Source organism: Scyliorhinus canicula, chromosome 13, assembly GCF_902713615.1.
Source record: "Scyliorhinus canicula chromosome 13, sScyCan1.1, whole genome shotgun sequence".
NCBI classification, from domain to species: domain Eukaryota; kingdom Metazoa; phylum Chordata; class Chondrichthyes; order Carcharhiniformes; family Scyliorhinidae; genus Scyliorhinus; species Scyliorhinus canicula.
Window position 1 is genome coordinate 82,885,800 of NC_052158.1, and position 21,002 is coordinate 82,906,801.

At 50.0% G+C, this 21,002-nt stretch overlaps 1 protein-coding gene across 1 annotated transcript in view; it reads right to left on the reverse strand.

Annotated features, from left to right (window-relative positions):
* The window catches only part of LOC119976206, a 100,470-nt gene that overhangs the window by 31,753 nt on the left and 47,715 nt on the right, over positions 1–21,002 (reverse strand). The window contains exon 8 of the mRNA XM_038816518.1: positions 7,559–7,690. Within this exon, the coding sequence (XP_038672446.1) occupies positions 7,559–7,690 (132 nt within the window). The remainder of the gene's footprint in view (positions 1–7,558; positions 7,691–21,002) is intronic.

Below are 21,002 nucleotides of genomic sequence, written 5' to 3' on the forward strand. Positions count from 1 at the left end.
AACGCTTTACTGAAATCCATATACACCACATCAACTGCTCTACCCTCGTCTACCTGTTCAGTCACCTTCTCAAAGAACTCGATAAGGTTTGTGAGGCATGACCTACCCTTCACAAAACCATGCTGACTATCCCTAATCATATTATTCCTATCTAGATGATTATAAATCGTATCTTTTATAATCCTCTCCAAGACTTTACCCACCACAGACGTTAGGCTCACCGGCCTATAGTTACCGGGGTTATCTCTACTCCCCTTCTTGAACAAAGGGACCACATTTGCTATCCTCCAGTCCTCTGGCACTATTCCTGTAGCCAATGATGACCTAAAAATCAAAGCCAAAGGCTCAGCAATCTCTTCCCTGGCTTCCCAGAGAATCCTAGGATAAATCCCATCCGGCCCCGGGGACTTATCTATTTTCACCTTGTCCAGAATTGCCAACACTTCTTCCCTACGCACCTCAATGCCATCTATTCTAATAGCCTGGGTCTCAGCATTCTCCTCCACAATATTATCTTTTTCTTGAGTGAATACTGACGAAAAGTATTCATTTAGTATCTCGCTTATCTCCTCAGCCTCCACACACAACTTCCCACCACTGTCCTTGACTGGCCCTACTCTTACCCTAGTCATTCTTTTATTCCTGACATACCTATAGAAAGCTTTTGGGTTTTCCTTGATCCTACCTGCCAAAGACTTCTCATGTCCCCTCCTTGCTCGTCTCAGCTCTCTCTTTAGATCCTTCCTCGCTTCCTTGTAACTATCAAGCGCCCCAACTGAAACTTCACGCCTCATCTTCACATAGGCCTCCTTCTTCCTCTTAACAAGAGATTCCACTTCTTTGGTAAACCACGGTTCCCTCGCTCGACCCCTTCCTCCCTGCCTGACTGGTACGTACTTATCAAGAACATGCAATAGCTGTTCCTTGAACAAGCTCCACATATCCAGTGTGCCCAACCCTTGCAGCCTACTTCTCCAACCAACACATCCTAAGTCATGTCTAATGGCATCATAATTGCCCTTCCCCCAGCTATAACTCTTGCTCTGCGGGGTATACTTAGCCCTTTCCATCACTAACGTAAAGGTCACCGAATTGTGGTCACTGTCTCCAAAGTGTTCACCTACCTCCAGATCTAACACCTGGCCTGGTTCATTACCCAAAACCAAATCCAAAGTGGCCTCACCTCTTGTTGGCCTGTCAACATATTGTGTCAGAAAACCCTCCTGCACACATTGTACAAAGAACGACCCATCCAATGTACTCGAACTATATCTTTTCCAGTCAATATTAGGAAAGTTAAAGTCTCCCATAACAACTACCCTGTTACTTTCGCTCTTTTCCAGAATCATCTTCGCCATCCTTTCCTCTACATCTCTAGAACTATTAGGTGGCCTATAGAAAACTCCCAACAGGGTGACCTCTCCTTTCCTGTTTCTAACCTCAGCCCATACTACCTCGGAAGAAGAGTCCCCATCTTGCATCCTTTCTACCACCGTAATACTGTCCTTGACTAGCAGCGCCACACCTCCCCCTCTTTTGCCCCCTTCTCTGACCTTACTAAAAGACCTAAACCCCGGAACCTGCAACAACCATTCCTGTCCCTGCTCTATCCATGTCTCTGAAATGGCCACAACATCGAAGTCCCAGGTACCAACCCATGCTGCCAGTTCCCCTACCTTATTTCGTATACTCCTGGCATTGAAATAGACACACTTCAAACCACAGACCTGAACACTGCCGCCCTCCTGCGAAGTCAAAACTGTGCTCCTGACCTCTCTACTCTCAATCTCTCGCACCCCAAAACTACAATCCAGGTTCCCATGCCCCTGCTGAATTAGTTTAAACCCCCCCAAAGAGTACTAACAAATCTCCCCCCCAGGATATTGGTGCCCCTCAGGTTCAGATGTAGACCATCCTGTCTATAGAGGTCCCACCTTCCCCAGAAAGAGCCCCAGTTATCCAGAAATCTGAATCCCTCCCGCCTGCACCATCCCTGTAGCCACGTGTTTAATTGCTCTCTCTCCCTATTCCTCATCTCACTATCACGTGGCACGGGCAACAACCCAGAGATAACAACTCTGTTTGTTCTCGCTCTGAGCTTCCATCCTAGCTCCCTAAAGGCCTGCCTGACATCCTTGTCCCCTTTCCTACCTATGTCGTTAGTGCCAATGTGGACTACGACTTGGGGCTGCTCCCCCTCCCCCTTAAGGACCCGGAAAACACGATCCGAGACATCACGTACCCTTGCACCTGGGAGGCAACATACCAAACGTGAGTCTCTCTCGCTCCCACAAAATCTCCTATCTGTGCCCCTGACTATTGAGTCCCCAATTACTAATGTTCTACTCCTTTCCCCCCTTCCCTTCTGAGCAACAGGGACAGACTCCGTGCCAGAGGCCCGTACCCCATGGCTTACCCCTGGTAAGTCGTCCCCCCCACAAGTATCCAAAACGGTATACTTGTTACTCAGGGGAACGACCGCAGGGGGTCCCTGCACTGACTGCTTCTTCCCAGTCCCTATTACAGTTACCCATCTATCTCCAGTCTTTGGTGTAACTACTTCCCTGAAGCTCCTATCTATGACCCCCTCTGCCTCCCGAATGATCCGAAGTTCATCCAGCTCAAGCTCCAGGTCCCTAACATGGTTTTTGAGGAGCTGGAGTTGGGTGCACTTCCCACAGATGAAATCAGCAGGGACACTGACGGCGTCCCTCACCTCAAACATTCTGCAGGAGGAGCATTGTACTGCCTTCCCTGACATCCCCTCTAGATTAAAAAAAAAACAAGAAAAAGAAAAAGAAAGGAAGAGCTTACCTGATATTACCTCAAACTCTGATCCCGCTGAAAGGTAGGCAAATTTAAAGGCACTCACTCACCTTCACGACAGGCCCCTGCTCCCGCTTCCCAACCACCGTGGGGTGGGGGGGTTGGTTCGAGGAGGAGGTAGGGTGGGAAACACTCACAAAGTGTTTTGGGTTTAACTGTCACTTGCCAACAGCCCCTCCACAAACCACCTTCAACTTAGGCTGACCGCACTGCACGTATGCAAATTTCCCCAGAACAGCTGATCAGTAGCTCTGCTCTGCTGCCCTCTGCTGGTTGCTTGCCTTTACTCAAACTCCTTGGGTCTTCTTCGCAGGTTCACCTTCAACTTAGGCTGACCGCACTGCACGTATGCAAATTTCCCCAGAACAGCTGATCAGTAGCTCTGCTCTGCTGCCCTCTGCTGGTTGCTTGCCTTTACTCAAACTCCTTGGGTCTTCTTCGCAGGTTCACCTTCAACTTAGGCTGACCGCACTGCACGTATGCAAATTTCCCCAGAACAGCTGATCAGTAGCTCTGCTCTGCTGCCCTCTGCTGGTTGCTTGCCTTTACTCAAACTCCTTGGGTCTTCTTCGCAGGTTCACCTTCAACTTAGGCTGACCGCACTGCACGTATGCAAATTTCCCCAGAACAGCTGATCAGTAGCTCTGCTCTGCTGCCCTCTGCTGGTCCTTGTCCTTCTCGATGGTAGTGGTAGTGGGTTTGGAAGGTGCTGCCTAAGGAGCCTTGGTGAGTTCTTGCATTGCATCTTGTAGAAGGTACACACTGCTGCTCCTGTGCTTCGGTGCTGGAGGGGGTGAATATATGTGGAAGGGGTGCCAATCAAGTTGTCCTGGATGGTGTTGAGCTTCTTGAGTGTTGTTGGTGCTGCACTCATCCAGGCAAGTGGGGCGTATTCCATTACGCTCCTGACTAATGCCTTGTTGATGGTAAGAAGTCTTACAACACCAGGTTAAAGTCCAACAGGTTTGTTTCAAACACGAGCTTTCGGAGCACGGCTCCTTCTTCAGGTGAAGAAGGAGCCGTGCTCCGAAAGCTCGTGTTTGAAACAAACCTGTTGGACTTTAACCTGGTGTTGTAAGACTTCTTACTGTGCTCACCCCAGTCCAACGCCGGCATCTCCACATCATTGTTGATGGTGGACAGGCTTTGGGGAGTCAGGATTTGAGTTATTCGACACATAATCCCTCACCTTTGACCTGCTCTTGTAGCCACAGTATTTTTATGGCTACTTCAGCTTAGTTTCTGGTAAATGGTAACCTCCAAGATGTTGATAGTGTTAGCGAAAATGAATCTAGAAGAATCACTAGTCATTTGGGTATACATCAACATCAAATGGTTTATTACGTTGGCAGGGAGCAATCCACTGGGAATACCAAGTGCCTGTCCGCCGAGCATTGGAAATCATTAATGTTCATAGAGTCATGGAAACATTTACACAGCCCATGTTGGCTGGATAAAATTCAACAACAATTATTGTTTGCCAGGCAGCGTGGGGCTGCGTGGTCTGCTCCACAACAGGTTGAGGTCCCCCTTATCGACTGTCCTTGGGTTCTGTGCTACAAGTAGCATTCCTGAGAGGCAGCTGTTGATAAGGGATATCTCGCTGCGTAAGCCATTCCCATGTATGTCTGTGGGAATTAACAAATTTCACAAATGGTCAAGTCCATGAGCTTGGATTGTTAGTATGTACTGTGGTATGTGTGTTAGTAAGTGTGTATACTTATAGTGTATTTGTGATTAATGTGTGTCTATGGATTGTCCATGGATATGCATTCAACACGCATACATATATTGCACATGCGTCTGCCCCGGGCTCCATGCTGACAACAGTGGGGACTCAATAATTTAAATGCCATTGAATGTTAAGGGCCGATGGTTTGATTCTCTCTTATTGGAGATGGTCATTGCCTGGTATTTGTGAGACGCGAATGTCACTTGTCAGTCGAAACCTGAATATTGTCCAGGTCTTACTGCATTTGTATGTGGACTGCTTCATTATCTGAGGAGTCGCGAATGGTCCTGAACATTATGCAATCATCAGGAACATTCCCACATCTGGGGCGGGATTCTCCCCTACCCGGCGTGACGGGGGGTCCCGGCGTAGGGGAGTGGCATCAACCACTCCGGGATCGGGCCTCCCCAAAGGTGGGGAATTCTCCGCACCATTGGGGGCTAGCCCCGCACCAGAGCGGTTGGCACCAGACGACTGGCGCAAAAAACCAGCGCCAGCGGCCTTTCAGGCCCGCCGCCCGGCAGCGGGGCTGGCCGAAAGGCTTTCGCCAGTCGGCGCATGCGCGATGTGGGTTTCTCTTCTGCTTCCGCCATGGCGGAGGCCGTGGCGGTGGCGGAGGAGAAAGAGTGCACCCAGGGCACTGGCCCGGAGTCTGAGCGGGGGGCCCCGATCGCAGGCCTGGCCACCGTGAGGGCACCCCCCAGGGTCCGATCCCCCCCCCCAGGACCCCGGGGGCCCGGTCGCGCCGCCGATCCCGCCGCCACCAGAGGTGGTTCTAACCTTGGCGGCGGGAAAGGCCTCCCAGCGGCGGGACTTCGGCCCATCGCGGGCCGAAGAATCGCCGCAGGGGCCTCGCCGATCGGAGTGGCGTGATTCCCGCCCCGCCAATTCCCGGGTGGCGGAGAATCTCTGCCACGGCGGGGGCGGGATTTTCGGCGGTCCCAGGCGATTCTCCGACCCTGCTGGGGGTCGGAGAATTTCGCCCCTGATCTTATGATGGACGGGAGATCATTGATGAAGCAGCTGAAGATGGTTGGGCCTAGGACACTACTCTGAGGATCTCCTGCAGTGATGTCCCAAGACTGAGATGACTGACCTCCAACCACCACAACCATCTATTTGTGCTAGGTATGACTACAAACAGTGGAGAGTTTCACCCTGATTCCCATTGACTCCAGTTTAGCTCCGGCTCCTTGATGCCATACTTGGTCAAATTCTGCCTTGATGTCAAAGGCAATCTCTCTCATTTCACCTCTGAAGTTCATCTCTTTTGTCCATGTTTGAACCAAGGCTGTAACAATTAAAGTTAATAGAGCACTTACACCAGATTCTAATTACCAGATAGAACTTTCTAGCAACTTTAATTCATTTGCAAATCCAATAATTTCTTAAAATAACAGGGAGGCACTAATTGTGTCTTAATTTTGACATTGGCACAGGCTTATTCCATTTTGTCATTGTTCCTAATGCAAGATTTAAAAAAAAGGGAAAATATTTAAAAAAAAATAGAAAATCAAAATAAAGAACAAAGAAAAGTACAACACAAGAACAGACCCTTCAGCCCTTCAAGCTTGCGCCGACCATGCTGCCCGTCTAAACTAAAATCTTCTACACTTCCGGGGTCCGTATCTCTCTATTCCCATCCTATTCATATATTTGTCAAGATGCCCCTTAAACGTCACTATCGCCCCTGCTTCTACCACCTCCTCCGGCAGCGAGTTCCAGGCACCCACTACCCTCTGTGTAAAAAATCTTGCCTTGCACATCTCCTCTAAACCTTGCCCCTTAAACCTATGCCCCCTAGTAATTGAACCCTCTACCCTGGGAAAAAGTCTCTGACTATCCATTCTGTCGATACCCCTCAGAATTTTGTAGACCTCTATCAAGTCGCCCCTCAACCTTCTTCGTTCCAGTGAGAACAAATCAAGTTTATTCAACCTCTCCTCATAGCTAATGCCCTCCATACCAGGCAACATCCTGGTAAATCTCTTCTGCACCCTCTCTAAAGCCTCCACATCCTTCTGGTAGCGTGGCGACCAGAATTGAACACTATACTCCACAAGTGTGGCCTAACTAAGGTTCTCTGCAGCTGCAACATGGCTTGCCAATTTTTTTTATACTCAATGCCCCGGCCAATGAAGGCAAGCATGCCGTATGCCTTCTTGACTACCTTCCCCACCTGTGTTGCCCCTTTCTGTGACCTGTGGACCTGTACACCAAGATCTCTCTGACTATCAATACTGTTGAGAGTTCTACCATTCACTGTATATTCCCTACCTGTATTAGACCTTCCAAAATGCATCACCTCACATTTGTCCGAACTAAACTCCATCTGCCATCTCGCCGCCCAAGTCTCCAAACCATCTAAATCCTGCTTATCCTCTGACAGTCCTCATCGCTATCCGCAATTCTACCAACCTTTGTGTCGTCTACAAGCTTACTAATCAGACCAGTTACATTTTCCTCCAAATCATTTATATATTCTAGGAACAGCAAAGGTCTCAGCACTGATCCCTGCGGAACACCACTAATCATTGCCCTCCTATCAGAAAAGCACCCTTCCATTGCTACTCTCTGCCTTCTATGACCTAGCCAGTTCTGTATCCATTTTTCCAGCTCATGTCTGATCCCGTGTGACTTCACCTTTTGTACCAGTCTGCCATGAGGGACCTTGTCAAAGGCCTTACTGAAATCCATATAGACAACATCCACTGCCCTACCTGCATTAATCATCTTTGTGACCACCTTGAAAAACTCACTCAAGTTAGTGAGACACGACCTCCCCGTCACAAAACCGTGCTCCCTCTTGCTAATATGACCCCTTGCTTCCAAATGGGAGTAGATCCTGTCTTGAAGAATTCTCTCCAGTAATTTCCCTACCACTGACGTAAGGCTCACCGGCCTGTAGTTCCCTGGATTATCCTTGCTACCCTTCTTGAACAAAGGAACAACATAGGCTAGTCTCCAGTCCTCCGGGACATCATTTGAATAAATATGTACCTTCTGGAATTGTAACTTCAATGGAATCTCTACCAAGTCATGCAGCTTTGTGAAACACATCATGTAATAGTCAAACTCAAATCTTTTCAGCTGCAGAGCCAGTATGTTTGGCAGACTTTCAAAGTAGTATCTCTGAAATTAAAAAGCAGGCAAACAGTTATGTTGATGTCAGTTTATTTGTCACATTATGTGTCACCCATGTCTCATGAACTGGTGCAGAATAAATGTTGCAGAGCAGGAATAGTCAAAAGATCTTACACACTGATTCTCTTGTTGTCAATTGCACACATTACACACGTTCACTGAGGGCAAAAAAGCATCCATTTGAGAAAGAGTTAGAGTTACTTCTTCAATGTCGTTTTAGAGTTATTTTGTAACTTCTTCAGATATTCATTTTGGATTCCCTCATCATTCATTTTTGCCCCCCAAATTTTATTCACATTCGCATCGGGAGATAATGGGCGAGATTTTCCATTTGGGAGGTGAATTGCAACTGGTTTATGAATCCCTGGGAATGCAAACTAACAAGCAATTCTGTGGGCAGGATCTCCGTTTCAGAGACTAAGAGCCGATTCTCTGGAAAGTTTTCAAAATGTGGTAGCGAGCAGGAACTACGAGGCCAGAAACGCTATTCAACATTAATTGGTCCACTCAATGAGGCCCCACAGGCTTCTCGCCGCAAAATGAAGGCTCACCAACCAATTTGCCGGAAGCCCACTTGCCAGCTCCCCCCCCCTCCCCCCCCCCCCCCCCCCCCCCCCCCCCCCCCCCCCCCCCCCCCGCCTGCCCCAAACAAGGTCGAGCAGCACCTAAGCAGCACTTGCACAGCCAACCCCAGTCAGCTAACAACCATGGCCCCAAGTTGGCCAGCTGCAAGATTCAGGGATGCAGAAGGGAGGGCCCTCGATGCGGTGGATGCCAGGGGGGGGATGTCCTGTTCCCCCAAGGGTTCCAGAGGATGAGCCACGGGGCAACCAACGGTGCCTTGGACGAGGCGGCGGTGGCCGTGAGAGCTCAGGGAGTGTGACCAAGAGGACTGGCCTCCAGTGTTGTAAGAAGGTCACCGATCTACACGGGGCAGCATGGGTGAGTTGACACCAACACCCTCCCAACCTCCCCCCCCCACCCAGCCCGAGATCCTGCTGCCCAAGCGCGAATCCACCTCCGCCAACCCTCCCTTCACCCCCCCTCACTGTTAAACCCGCCTCTCCACCATTATGAACCGGGGGGCAGCTAACGATGCCCTTTGTGTCTCTGCAGGAGAAACTCTCCCACAATCACCGCGAGAGGGCCCATACCGGCAGAGGGGTGCCGGACCTACAAATCCTCACCGCCTTTAAGGAACGGGCCAGTCACCAATGCGGAGGTTTGCAGACACCGCAGCGGTGAGGATCCACCGGGCCCCACCAGGAGGGCCTGTCACATATGAGTTGTTATTGCCATCCCTCTCACTGACCATATGTCCATTCTCCCGCAGGTCCACCAGCCGACGATGCCAGCCCATCCCGAGTGGCCCCTTTTCAGCCTTCCAGGGGAATACCTCAGCAGAGAGCTCCGACGATGCCACGCTCGACGTGTCACAGCTGTCATCCTCATCCTACACCAGCGCAAATACATACACCTCGGTGGAAAACATTAGTGGACAGGCTTCTGGGGCACAATCTGGTGAGCACCACACTGCTGGTGATGCACATCAGGTTGAGGCAGGAACCCCCAGGTGAGACAGCAGTCAGAGGTCTGCTGGATCCCAGGACCCAGCTGTGCCCCAACTTGATGCTGAGCCTCTCGTACAGGCTTACCGAGACCTAATGGAGACGTTAGGGAGCGGCCGGGACATCCAGAGGGAGATGTCAGTGACACTCCAGCATGTCCACAGCTGATTGGAGAGTCTCAGAGGCTACGGCTCAGGAGATGTTGGCGTGGCACCAGAGGCCAACGTTGATAGGGTGGTGACCGCAGTGGAGAGCCTAGAGCACAATGTTGGCAGCATGAGTGAAGGTGTCCAAGGCATGGTGCAGACAATGTCAGCCAGGTCTGAGGGTCTCGGCAGAATGCCTGACTCGCTGGGGGATGTCACCCAGCACTAGGCTGACCTTGATGAGGTTCTGTGAGACACATCCCGCTCTCAGCTGGGAATAGTCAAGGCGCTGCGGAGCTTGGCTCAGTCGCAGGTGAGCATTGCCCAATTACTGAGGATCACCACCGAGGACGTCGACACGTTGCTGCAGACAGCGGGGAGGCACCAGGTACTGCAGGGGAAGCCAGGGCTCGGACCAACTGCCACTCCATCCCGAGGTGAACCCAGGTCCCCATGGGCAGTGAATAGGAGGAGAGTGCCAACCCGGATCCAACACATGGAGTGGGGATGGTGGCTACGAGCTCCCCTGAGTTCCACCCCTCTGATGAGGCCGTGTCTCAAAGTCAGCACACAGGACAGGGTGGCACAGCTGTGCATATGCCATCAACATGTGTACCAGGATCCTCCGGCCCCAGAGGATGCCATCAGGGGCATCAAAGACCACGGAACGTGGTAAGCAGCTGGCTGCCTCCACCTCAGATGTGCATCCTGGGTAAACACCTAGACGTAGCAGTAGAGCAAGGAAGGGTAAACACTTTGAGGATCACTGAGGGCACCAACGGAGGGAGGATGGGGCGACGGGGGGGAGAGGGGGGGGGGGCTAGGAAGGGGGGGGTAGTGCGAGGAGATGGGGAGAGTGGAGTACCATCAGGAGAGTGGGGCATTGATGGACACCTGCGACACATTAAAAACCCTTGACCACAGCAGTATGACGTCTCTATCACTTTCTTCTGCAATGCAGCCGGACCTCCAAATCCTTGGCCCATCTCTCTGAGCATCCTTCCCCTCCCCGTAGCACTCACCCACCCTCCGGCTGTGGACATGTCTCTGGAGCTATGCCCCATCCCCTGGGTGTTCGAAATTTGGCTGCTGCGTGTGTGGTGTTATCTCCCGCAGTGTTTAAGCACATTGTCCATGCATCAAGGTGTGATTGGGATGTTAGGCAATGACTTCCGCATGCTACATGGCCCGGCCACCCATGGGAATCCACGTGGGTTGTGTGAAGTGCTCACTTAATCACAATTGCTAATTTCGAATCAGCAATCGCCTTCAGCCACACAACCAGAGGCCTCGGCAGTCGGTGTGAGTTATGGGTGGTCAGCGGGACAGACGGGCATGGGCTAGGGTTGCCCCTGCAACGGGTACACACGATCCAGGGGTTTGCAAGTGGGAGCCACCTACGGTTGCGGCCCCACAGCGCCTCCCTCCCTCCCCAATCGCTTGCCCCCCCCCCTCCGACGGTCCCACCCCATCGCCAAGCACTGGGACGACAAGCCCAGTGCCCCAGGCTCACTTGCTGGGGAAACCAATGAATCACGGGAGGCCGTTGGATATGGGATCTCTCCCATTAATTGTATGGAAATAAGGCTTAAGTGGTGATAATTTGTTTCTTGCTACGCTACGACAAGATGAGATTTTGCCCATGGGAGCAGGCCAGTTGCATCGCAAACTGGCGTCTGTCACGGTTCTCGCTTTCAGCCGCTCCCACTATTCACCGGCCTCATTCCGCTCGAGTGAGAGCATAACAAAGCCTGAGAATCGTGCCCCAAGTGTTTACACCAGGACAGAATCGGTGAACTTCTACACCAGCAAAATTGGCGCCGCTCCTAGAGCAATGCAACAACTATTAATGGGCTAGCACCGGCGCCACATAGAACACGAACAATTCCAATGAAGAACGGTGTTGGATACGCCAGATTTGGGATTGACATTTGAGAGGCTAACAAGCTGCAGTCGCATATTAACACCCAATCCCCACACACAGTCATCCCAGCCAAAAAGATGGCAGCACGGAGACCAGCAACCCAGTTCGTAGATGTAGAGCTGAAGACCCTACTGGGGCCATGGAGGAGAGGCGGGCTACCCTGTACCCCAGGGTCGGAAGGTGGTTGCCAGGCACCGCCGTATACCGAGCCTGGGCAGATGGTGTGAGCGTCAAGGTCCCCGCTTCCAGGACCGGACAGCAGTGCCGCACGACCTCCTCAGGGTGGCCAGGGTGAGTAGCAGCCCCGTGGCCCTCGCACCAACCCCCGTCACCAACCCCCCCCCCCCCCCCACCATGAGGGAAAGCACTCCCCACCCTGCACCACATTTCTTGTGCGACATGGGAGTTCAGGGACACGTCCACCACTGTCCTTGGCTCCTTCACGTGCAAGACGTGTGTCCAGCTGCAGCTCCTGTTAGACCGCTTGATGGCTCTGAAGCTGTGGATGGACCCACTTTGGAGCATCCATGATGCTGAGTACGTCGTGGATAGCACATTTAGCGAGTTTTTCACACCGCAGGTAAAGAGTACTGAGGGTGATAGGAAATGGGTGACCATCAGACAGAGGAAGAGTAGGAAGGCAGTAAAGGGGTCCCCTGCGGTCATCTACTTCCAAAGGTATACCGTTTTGGATACTGTTGAGGGAGATGGCTCACCAGGGTAAGGCAGCAATAGCCAAGTTAAAGGCACCGTGGCTGGCTCTGCTGTGCAGGAGGGCAGGAATAAAGAGTGCTACAGCTATAATGATAGGGGGTTCGATTGTAAGGGGAGTAGACAGGCGTTTCTGCGGCCGTAAATGAGACTCAAGGGAGGTATGTTGCCTCCCGGGTGCAAGGGTCCTGGATGTGTCAGAGCGGCTGCAGGACATTCTAAAGGGGGAGGTTGAACAGCCAGCTGTCGTGATGCATATAGCCACCAACGATATAGGTAAAAAACGGGATAAGGTCCTATATGCTGAATTTAGGGAGTTAGGAGCTAAACTAAAAATAGGACCTCAATGGTAGTAATCTCGGGATTGTTACCAGTGCCACGTGCTAGTCAGAGTAGGAATGACAGGAGAGGCAGGATGAATGAATGGTTTGAAAGATGGTGCAGGAGGGAGGGATTCAGATTTCTGGGACATTGGAACCGGTTCTGGGAGAGGTGGGACTGTCATAATATACCTCTATGTATATAATGGATTGCAGACAGGCAGTGATTGACACACAGGATGACCAGTAAGCACACAGAACACAGCAGCCAATCACCAGACAGGACACTACCACTATAAAGCCAGAAGGCACTAGGTTTCCCACTCTCTCTGGACCCAGCCTCTGAGACAGTCAGAGTTTGTGAGCTAGTCAGTGCAAACACCATGCGGTAGCTAGTAAGTCTGGTCAGGCTGGTACTAGGTCTCCAGTCAAGTCAGTATAGTGTCAACCCACAGTTGAACATGTATATTAGTTAAGATGTTAAATAAAATCGTGTTGCATCTTATCCAGTGTTAGAGGTCTGTCTCTCGCTATACTGCATCAAGTGCAGTCCACGTCGACCCAACCTACCTAACACATCAGGGACCATTACAAATTTAACGGTCTACACCTGGGCAGGACTGGAAACAGTGTCCTGGGGAGTTGTTTGCTATCGCTGTTGGGGAGAGTTTATACAAATATAGCAGGGGATGGGAAGTCAGAGGGTAGTAAAGAAGGGATAGAAACAAAAGTCAGTAAGGAGAAAAGAGGAAGGCAAAAAAACAGATTGAACTGCATTTATTTCAATGCAAGAAACCTAATGGGCAAGGCAGATGAACTCAGGGCATGGATAGGTACATGGGACTGGGATATTGTAGCTACTACTGAAACATGGCTAAAGGAGGGGCAAGACTGCCAGCTCAATCTTCCAGGGTACTGATGCTACAGGAAAGATAGACGAGGAGATTAGTAGAAGAGGGAGAGTTGTATTTTTGATGAGGGACTGTATCACGGCAGTACAGAGAGTGGATATATCCGAGGATTCGCCCACTGAGTCTACATGGATAGAACTGAAAAATAAGAAGTGTGAGGTCACTTTGATAGGTCTGTACTATAGTCAGCGGGATATTGAGGAGCAAATATGTAAAGAGATTAGATAGCTGCCGAAAAAATAGGGTGGTAATAGTTGGGTACTTTAACTTTCCCAATATTAACTGGGACAGCTCTAGGGGTTTGGATGGAGAGAAATTTGTCAAGTGTATTCAGGAAGATTTCTTCATTCAATATGTGGATGGCCCGACTAGAGAGGGGGCAAAACTTGACCTCCTCTTGGGGAATAAGAAAGGGCAGGTGACGGAAATGTTAGTGAGGGATCTCCCTGCAAAACAGATATACCGTTTTGGATACTGTTGAGGGAGATGGGCAGTGGGCAGCAAGGTAGCATGGTGGTTAGCATAAATGCTTCACAGCTCCAGGGTCCCAGGTTCGATTCCCAGCTGGGTCACTGTCTGTGCGGAGTCTGCACGTCCTCCCCGTGTGTGCGTGGGTTTCCTCCGGGTGCTCCGGTTTCCTCCCACAGTCCAAAGATGTGCGGGTTAGATGGATTGGCCATGCCAAATTGCCCGTAGTGTCCTAAAAGGTAAGGTTAAGGGGGGGGGTTGTTGGGTTACGGGTATAGGATGGATATGTGGGTTTGAGTAGGGTGATCATTGCTCGGCACAACATCGAGGGCCGAAAGGCCTGTTCTGTGCTGTACTGTTCTGTGTTCTGTGTTCTGAGATGGCTCACCAGGGAAAGACAGCAGCAGCAAGGATCATGGCACCGTGGCTGGCTCTGCTGCGCATCAGGGCAGGAAGAAAAATGGCAGGGCGATAGTGATAGGGGACTCAATCGTAAGGGGAATAGACAGGCGGTTCTGCGGACGCAATCGAGACTCCAGGATGGTATGTTGCCTCCCTGGTGCAAGGGTCAAGGATGTCTTGGAGCGGCTGCAGGACATTCTGGGGGAGGGGGGGGGAGGGGGGGGGGGGTGTGAACAGCCAGCTCTCGTGGTGCACATAGGCACCAACGATATAGGTAAAAAACGGGATGAGGTCCTACAAGCTGAATTCAGGGAGTTAAGAGTTAAACTAAAAAGTAGGACCTCAAAGGTAGGATTGCTACCAGTGCCACAAGTTAGTCAGAGTAGGAATGTCAGGATAGATAGGACGAATGCTTGGCTCGAGAGATGGTGCAAGAGGGAGGGATTCAAATTCCTGCATTGGAACCAGTTCTGGGGGAGGTGGGACCAGTACAAACCGGACAGTCTGCACCTGGGCAGGACTGGAACCGATGTCCTAGGGGGGGGTGTTTGCTAGAGTTGTTGGGGAGGGTTTAAACTAATGTGGTAGGGGGATGGGAACCGATGCAGGAAGTTGGAAGGTAGTAAAACAGGGACAGAAGCAAAAGGAAGTAAGGGGGAAAGTGTAAGACAGAGAAGCCAAAGTCAAAAAGCAAAAAGGGCGACAGTACAAGGTATAGTGACTGAGGGGAGCTCAGTGAATAGGCCCAGTAATACTAAAAGGAATAAAACTGGAGATGTTAAGATTCAAAACAGAGGTAAAAAAAACAACATAAGTGTACTTTACCTGAATGCTCGTAGTATTCGGAATAAAGTAAATGAGTTGGTGGCACAAATCATCGTGAAGGACTATGATTTAGTGGCCATTACTGAAACATGGTTAAAGGATGGTCACGACTGGGAGTTAAATATCCGAGGGTATCAAACTATTCGGAAGGACAGAGTGGATGGTAAGGGAGGTGGTGTTGCTCTGTTATTTAAGGATGACATCCGGGCAATAGTAAGGGATGACATCGGTGCTATGGAGGATAAGGTTGAATCCATTTGGGTGGAAATCAGGAATAGTAAGGCGAAAAAGTCACTGATAGGAGTAGTCTATCGGCCACCAAATAGTAACGAGATGGTGGGGCAGGCAATAAACAAAGAAATAACTGATGCATGTAGAAATGGTACAGCAGTTATCATGGGGGATTTTAATCTACATGTCGATTGGTTTAACCAGGTCGGTCAAGGCAACCGTGAGGAGGAGTTTATAGAATGTATCCGCGATAGTTTCCTAGAACAGTATGTAATGGAACCTACGAGGGAACAAGCGGTCCTAGATCTTGTCCTGTGTAATGAGACAGGATTGATTCATGATCTCATAGTTAGGGATCCTCTCGGTAGGAGCGATCACAATATGGTGGAATTTAAAATACAGATGGAGGGTGAGAAGGTAAAATCAAATACTAGTGTTTTGTGCTTAAACAAAGGAGAATACAATGGGATGAGAGAAGAACAAGCTAAGGTAGACTGGGAGCAAAGACTTTATGGTGGAACAGTTGAGGAACAGTGGAGAACCTTCCAAGAGATTTTTCACAGTGCTCAGCAAAGGTTTATACCAACAAACAGGAAGGACAGGAGAAAGAGGGAAAATCGACCGTGGATATCTAAGGAAATAAGGGAGAGTATCAAATTGAAGGAAAAAGCATACAAAGTGGCAAAGATTAGTGGGAGACTAGAGGACTGGGAAATCTTTAGGGAGCAACAGAAAGCTACTAAAAAAGCTATAAAGACGAGTAAAATAGATTATGAGAGTAAACTTGCTTAGAATATAAAAAGACAGTAAAAGTTTCTACAAATATATAAAACAAAAAAGAGTGGCTAACGTAAATATTGGTCCTTTAGAGGATGAGAAGGGAGTTTTAATAATGGGAGATGAGGAAATGGCTGAGGAACTGAACAGGTTTTTTGGGTCAGTCTTAACAGTGGAAGACACAAATAACATGCCAGCGACTGATAGAAATGAGGCTATGACAGGTGAGGACCTTGAGAGGATTGTTATCACTAAGGAGGTAGTGATGGGCAAGCTAATGGGGCTAAAGGTGGACAAGTCTCCTGGCCCTGATGGAATGCATCCCAGAGTGCTAAAAGAGATGGCTCGTGAAATTGCAAATGCACTAGTGATAATTTACCAAAATTCACTAGACTCTGGGGTGGTTCCGCTGGATTAGAAATTAGCAAACGTGACACCACTGTTTAAAAAAGGAGGTAGGCAGAGAGCGGGTAATTATAGGCCAGTGAGCTTAACTTCAGTAGTAGGGAAGATGCTGGAATCTATCATCAAGGAAGAAATAGTGAGGCATTTGGATAGAAATTGTCCCATTGGGCAGATGCAGCATGGGTTCATAAAGGGCAGGTCTATCCTATCTATTCCCTTCTGTGGTAGATCTGGATTTCCAGAAAGCCTTTGACAAGGTGCCACACAAAAGGTTGCTGCATAAGATAAAGATGCATGGCATTAAGGGTAAAGTAGTAGCATGGATAGAGGATTGGTTAATTAATAGAAAGCAAAGAGTGGGGATTAATGGGTGTTTCTCTGGTTGCCAATCAGTAGCTAGTGGTGTCCCTCAGGGATCCGTGTTGGGCCCACAATTGTTCACAATTTACATAGATGATTTGGAGTTGAGGACCAAGGGCAATGTGTCCAAGTTTGCAGATGACACTAAGATAAGTGGTAAAGCGAAAAGTACAGAGGATACTGGAAGTCTGCAGAGGGATTTGGATAGATTAAGTGAATGGGTTAGGGTCTGGCAGATGGAATACAATGTTGACAAATATGAGGTTATCCATTTTGGTAGGAATAACAGCAAACAGGATTATTATTTAAATGATAAATTATTAAAGCATGCTGCTGTGCAGAGAGACCTGGGTGTGCTAGTGCATGAGTCGCAGAAAGTTGGTTTACAGGTGCAACAGGTGATTAAGAAGGCAAATGGAATTTTGTCCTTAATTGCTAGAGGGATGAAGTTTAAGACTAGGGAGGTTATGCTGCAATTGTATAAGGTGTTCGTGAGGCCACACCTGGAAGATTGTGTTCAGTTTTGGTCTCCTTACTTGAGAAAGGACATACTGGCACTGGAGGGTGTGCAGAGGAGATTCACTAGGTTAATCCCAGATCTGAAGGGGTTGGATTACGAGGAGAGGTTGAGTAGACTGGGACTGTACTCGTTGGAATTTAGAAGGATGCGGGGGGGGATCTTATAGAAACATATCAAATTATGAAGGGAATAGATAGGATAGATGCGGGCAGGTTGTTTCCACTGGCAGGTGAAAGCAGAACTAGGGGGCATAGCCTCAAAATAAGGGGAAGCAGATTTAGGACTGAGTTTAGGAGGAACGTCTTCACCCAAAGGGTTGTGAATCTATGGAATTCCTTGCCCAGTGAAGCAGTTGATGCTCCTTCATTAAATGTTTTTAAGGTAAAGATAGATAGTTTTTTGAAGAATAAAGGGATTAAGGGTGATAGTGTTCGGGCCGGAAAGTGGAGCTGAGCCCACAAAAGATCAGCCATGATGTCATTGAATGGCGGAGCAGGCTCGAGATGCCACATGGCCTACTCCTGCTCCTAGTTCTTATGTTATATAAGTTTGCAACAGGATCCAAATGGGACAGTGGGCCGATGAATGGCAGATGGAGTTTAATTTGGATAAATGTGAGGTGATGCATTTTGGAAGATCAAATCAGGGCAGGACCTACTCAGTTACTGCTAGGGAGTTGGGGCGAGTTACAGAATAAAGAGATCTAAGGGTACAGGTTCATAGCTCCTTGAAGGTGGAGTCGCAGGTGGACAGGGTGGTAAAGAAGGTATTCAGCATGCAATGTTTTATTGGCCCAAATATTGATTACAGGAGTTGGGACATCTTGTTGAAGTTGTACAAGGCATTGGTAAGACCACACATGGAATACTGTGTTCAGTTCTGGTCACCATATGGAAGGATATTGTTAAACTAGAAAGAGTGCAGAAGAGATTTATAAAGATGCTACCAGGACTTGATGATCTGAGTTATAAGGAGAGGCTGGATAAGCTGGGGCCTTTTTCCCTGGAGCGTAGAAGGCTTAGGGATGATCATAGAGAGGTCTATAAAATAACGAGCAGCATAGATAAGGTAGATGGTCAACATCTTCTCCCAAAGGTAGAGAAATGTAGAACTAGAGGGCATAGGTTTAAGGTGAGAGATACAAAAGAGACCAGAGGGGAAATTGTTTCACTCAGAGGGTGGTGAGCGCCTGAAATGAGCTGCCAGAGGCAGTGGTAGAGGCAGGTACAATTTTGTCTTTTAAAAAGCAGTTGGACAGTTACATGGGCAGGGTGGGTACAGAGTAATATGGGCCAAATGTGGGCAAGTGGGACTAGCTTGGTGATAGAAACTGGGCGGCAAGGAGAAGCTGGGCCGAAGGGTCTGTTTCCATGCTGTAAACATCTATGACTCTATGACATGCCAGCATCCACACCGTCTGCCATGGCCAGGTGCCCTGACCACCAAGGCCAACAGCTACCGACTCTTGTGCTGCATGCGTCCGACTGTCTAACAGTGTGCATTTTCTGTCTTCCTCCTCCCACCGGGAGAGGTAAGTCCTGGACCTTGGCCATTGCCAGCACAGAATGCCCCAGGTCTTGGACATCCTGACGGATGGCCGATACCTTCGCCCTCAAGGCGACCTTCGCCCTCAAGGCGTCCACCGTCGACACCACCCGTGTGGTGTTGGCTGGGCAGCACGCATGATCGTCGGCACCCCATCATACAGTCCCTCATTCTGTGACTGTATCTCTACTATCGACAGGACCGCCCTTTCCACAACCCCGAAACCTGTCCGGACGGTAGCTAGTCCCTGGGGTCGGGCCACCCTCCCACCGTCCACGTGCTCGGGGGTTCCTGATGTACCACAGCACATGTGCGTAGTGCGCTTCAGATATTGCCCCAGGAGCCTCTTCACTAACATGCCCAACCGAGATGAGTGTCTCTGGGATGGTGGAGGGTGTTGGATACAGCTGTGTTGGGAAGTCAGTGTCAACCCCAGACTGGTGCTCCAGGGTGTCTTGGGCTGCGGTTCGAGGGCTCACGTCGCTGTCCATGTCCTCTTCTTCGCTGCTATCCGCTTGCAGTTGTGTTTGGAATAAGGGGTGGAGGACACCAAAAGTGTCCGCCTCATTGCCAGGAGATCTTGCAAGATTCAAGACATGATACATGATTGGATCTCGGGTTAGGGGTGTGTGTGTGTGTGGGGGGGGGGGGGGGGGGGCTGTTGTGCTGGTGGTGGCTGTGGCGACACACGTGCCATGGGGAACCACAACTCAGCGGGGTCTCAATTGCTCACCCGATGCCATCCTTCGGGCCCATCAACCTGGTTCCGCAGGTCCGGTGGTTCCCCTGTCACAGGCAGCCATTTAACAAGGGCCACCTGGACATTGCAGTGGCGCTCCACAGTATGACCCAGCCACAGCAGGTCATGGCTGAGGGCGTCGGCAGCAATGCCCAGGTGCTGGTTGGCCTTAGCCAGGCACAGAGGAAGGTAGCGCAGTCAGTAACTGATGTGGCACAGACCGAGAGAGAGGTGGCACAGTCACTGCCTGATGGAGCGCAGACCCAGAGGGTGGTGCCACAGTCGCTGGGTGACATGGCACAGTCACAGGGGGAAGTGGTCCACTCCCTGTGCTCCATGGCCATGTGCACCGAGACCCTGGTTGAGACGGGAGCAGGCCTCCAGGGGCTAACCCTGCATGCACCCCTGTCACAAGGAGTGGCCCAGGGGCCATCGGGCCCCCCCGAGGGAGGAGGAGATGATGGGCTCTGTGCCGGTGATTCCCGCAGGGGTGGAGTCAGAACACCACAGCATATCTTGAAGAGAGCCGCCTTGGCCTTATTGAAGCTTGCTCTCCTCTTGGCCAGCTCTGCACCCAGGTCATGATATATTCGAAGTTCACTGTCCTTCCAGGTTCAGCACCTAGTCTGACTGGCCCACCTCATGATCACCAAAAATCTGTCCTGGTCCACTCACGCCGACGCTATCACCAAGAAAGCACAACAGCGCCTATACTTCCTCAAGAAACTAAGGAAATTCGGCATGTTCACATTAACCCTTACCAACTTTTACAGATGCACTACAGAAAGCATCCTATCGGGCTGCATGGCAGCCTGGGATGGCAACTGCTCGGCCCAGGACCACAAGGAACTTCAGAGAGTCGTGAATACCGCCCAGTCCATCACACGAACCTGCCTCCCATTCATGGACTCCATCTACACCTCCCGCTGCCGGGGGAAAGCGGGCAGCACAATCAAGGATCCCTCCCACCCGGCTTACTCACTTTTCCAACTTCTTCCATCGGGCAGGAGATTCAGAAGTCTGAGAACACGCACGAACAAACTCAAAAGCAGCTTCTTCCCCACTGTCACCAGACTCCTAAATGACCCTCTTATTGACTGACCTCATTAACACTACACCCTGTATGCTTCAACCGATGCCAATGCTTATGTAGTTACATTGTATATCTTGTGTTGCCCTATTATGTATTTTCTTGTATTTTCCTGAATTTTGTTTAATTCCCTTTTCTTCCATGTACTGAATGATCTGTTGAGCTGCTTGCAGAAAAATACTTTTCACTGTACCTCGGTACACGTGACAATAAACAAATCCAATCCAATCCAATCCAATGATCCGCTACCTGTCCAGGAAACGGTGCAAACGCACCATCGCCCTCGGTGGCTCGTTCCCCTGGGTCTTCCTCATTAGCACCCGATGCATTTGATCCACCTCCAGAGACCGTGCGATTG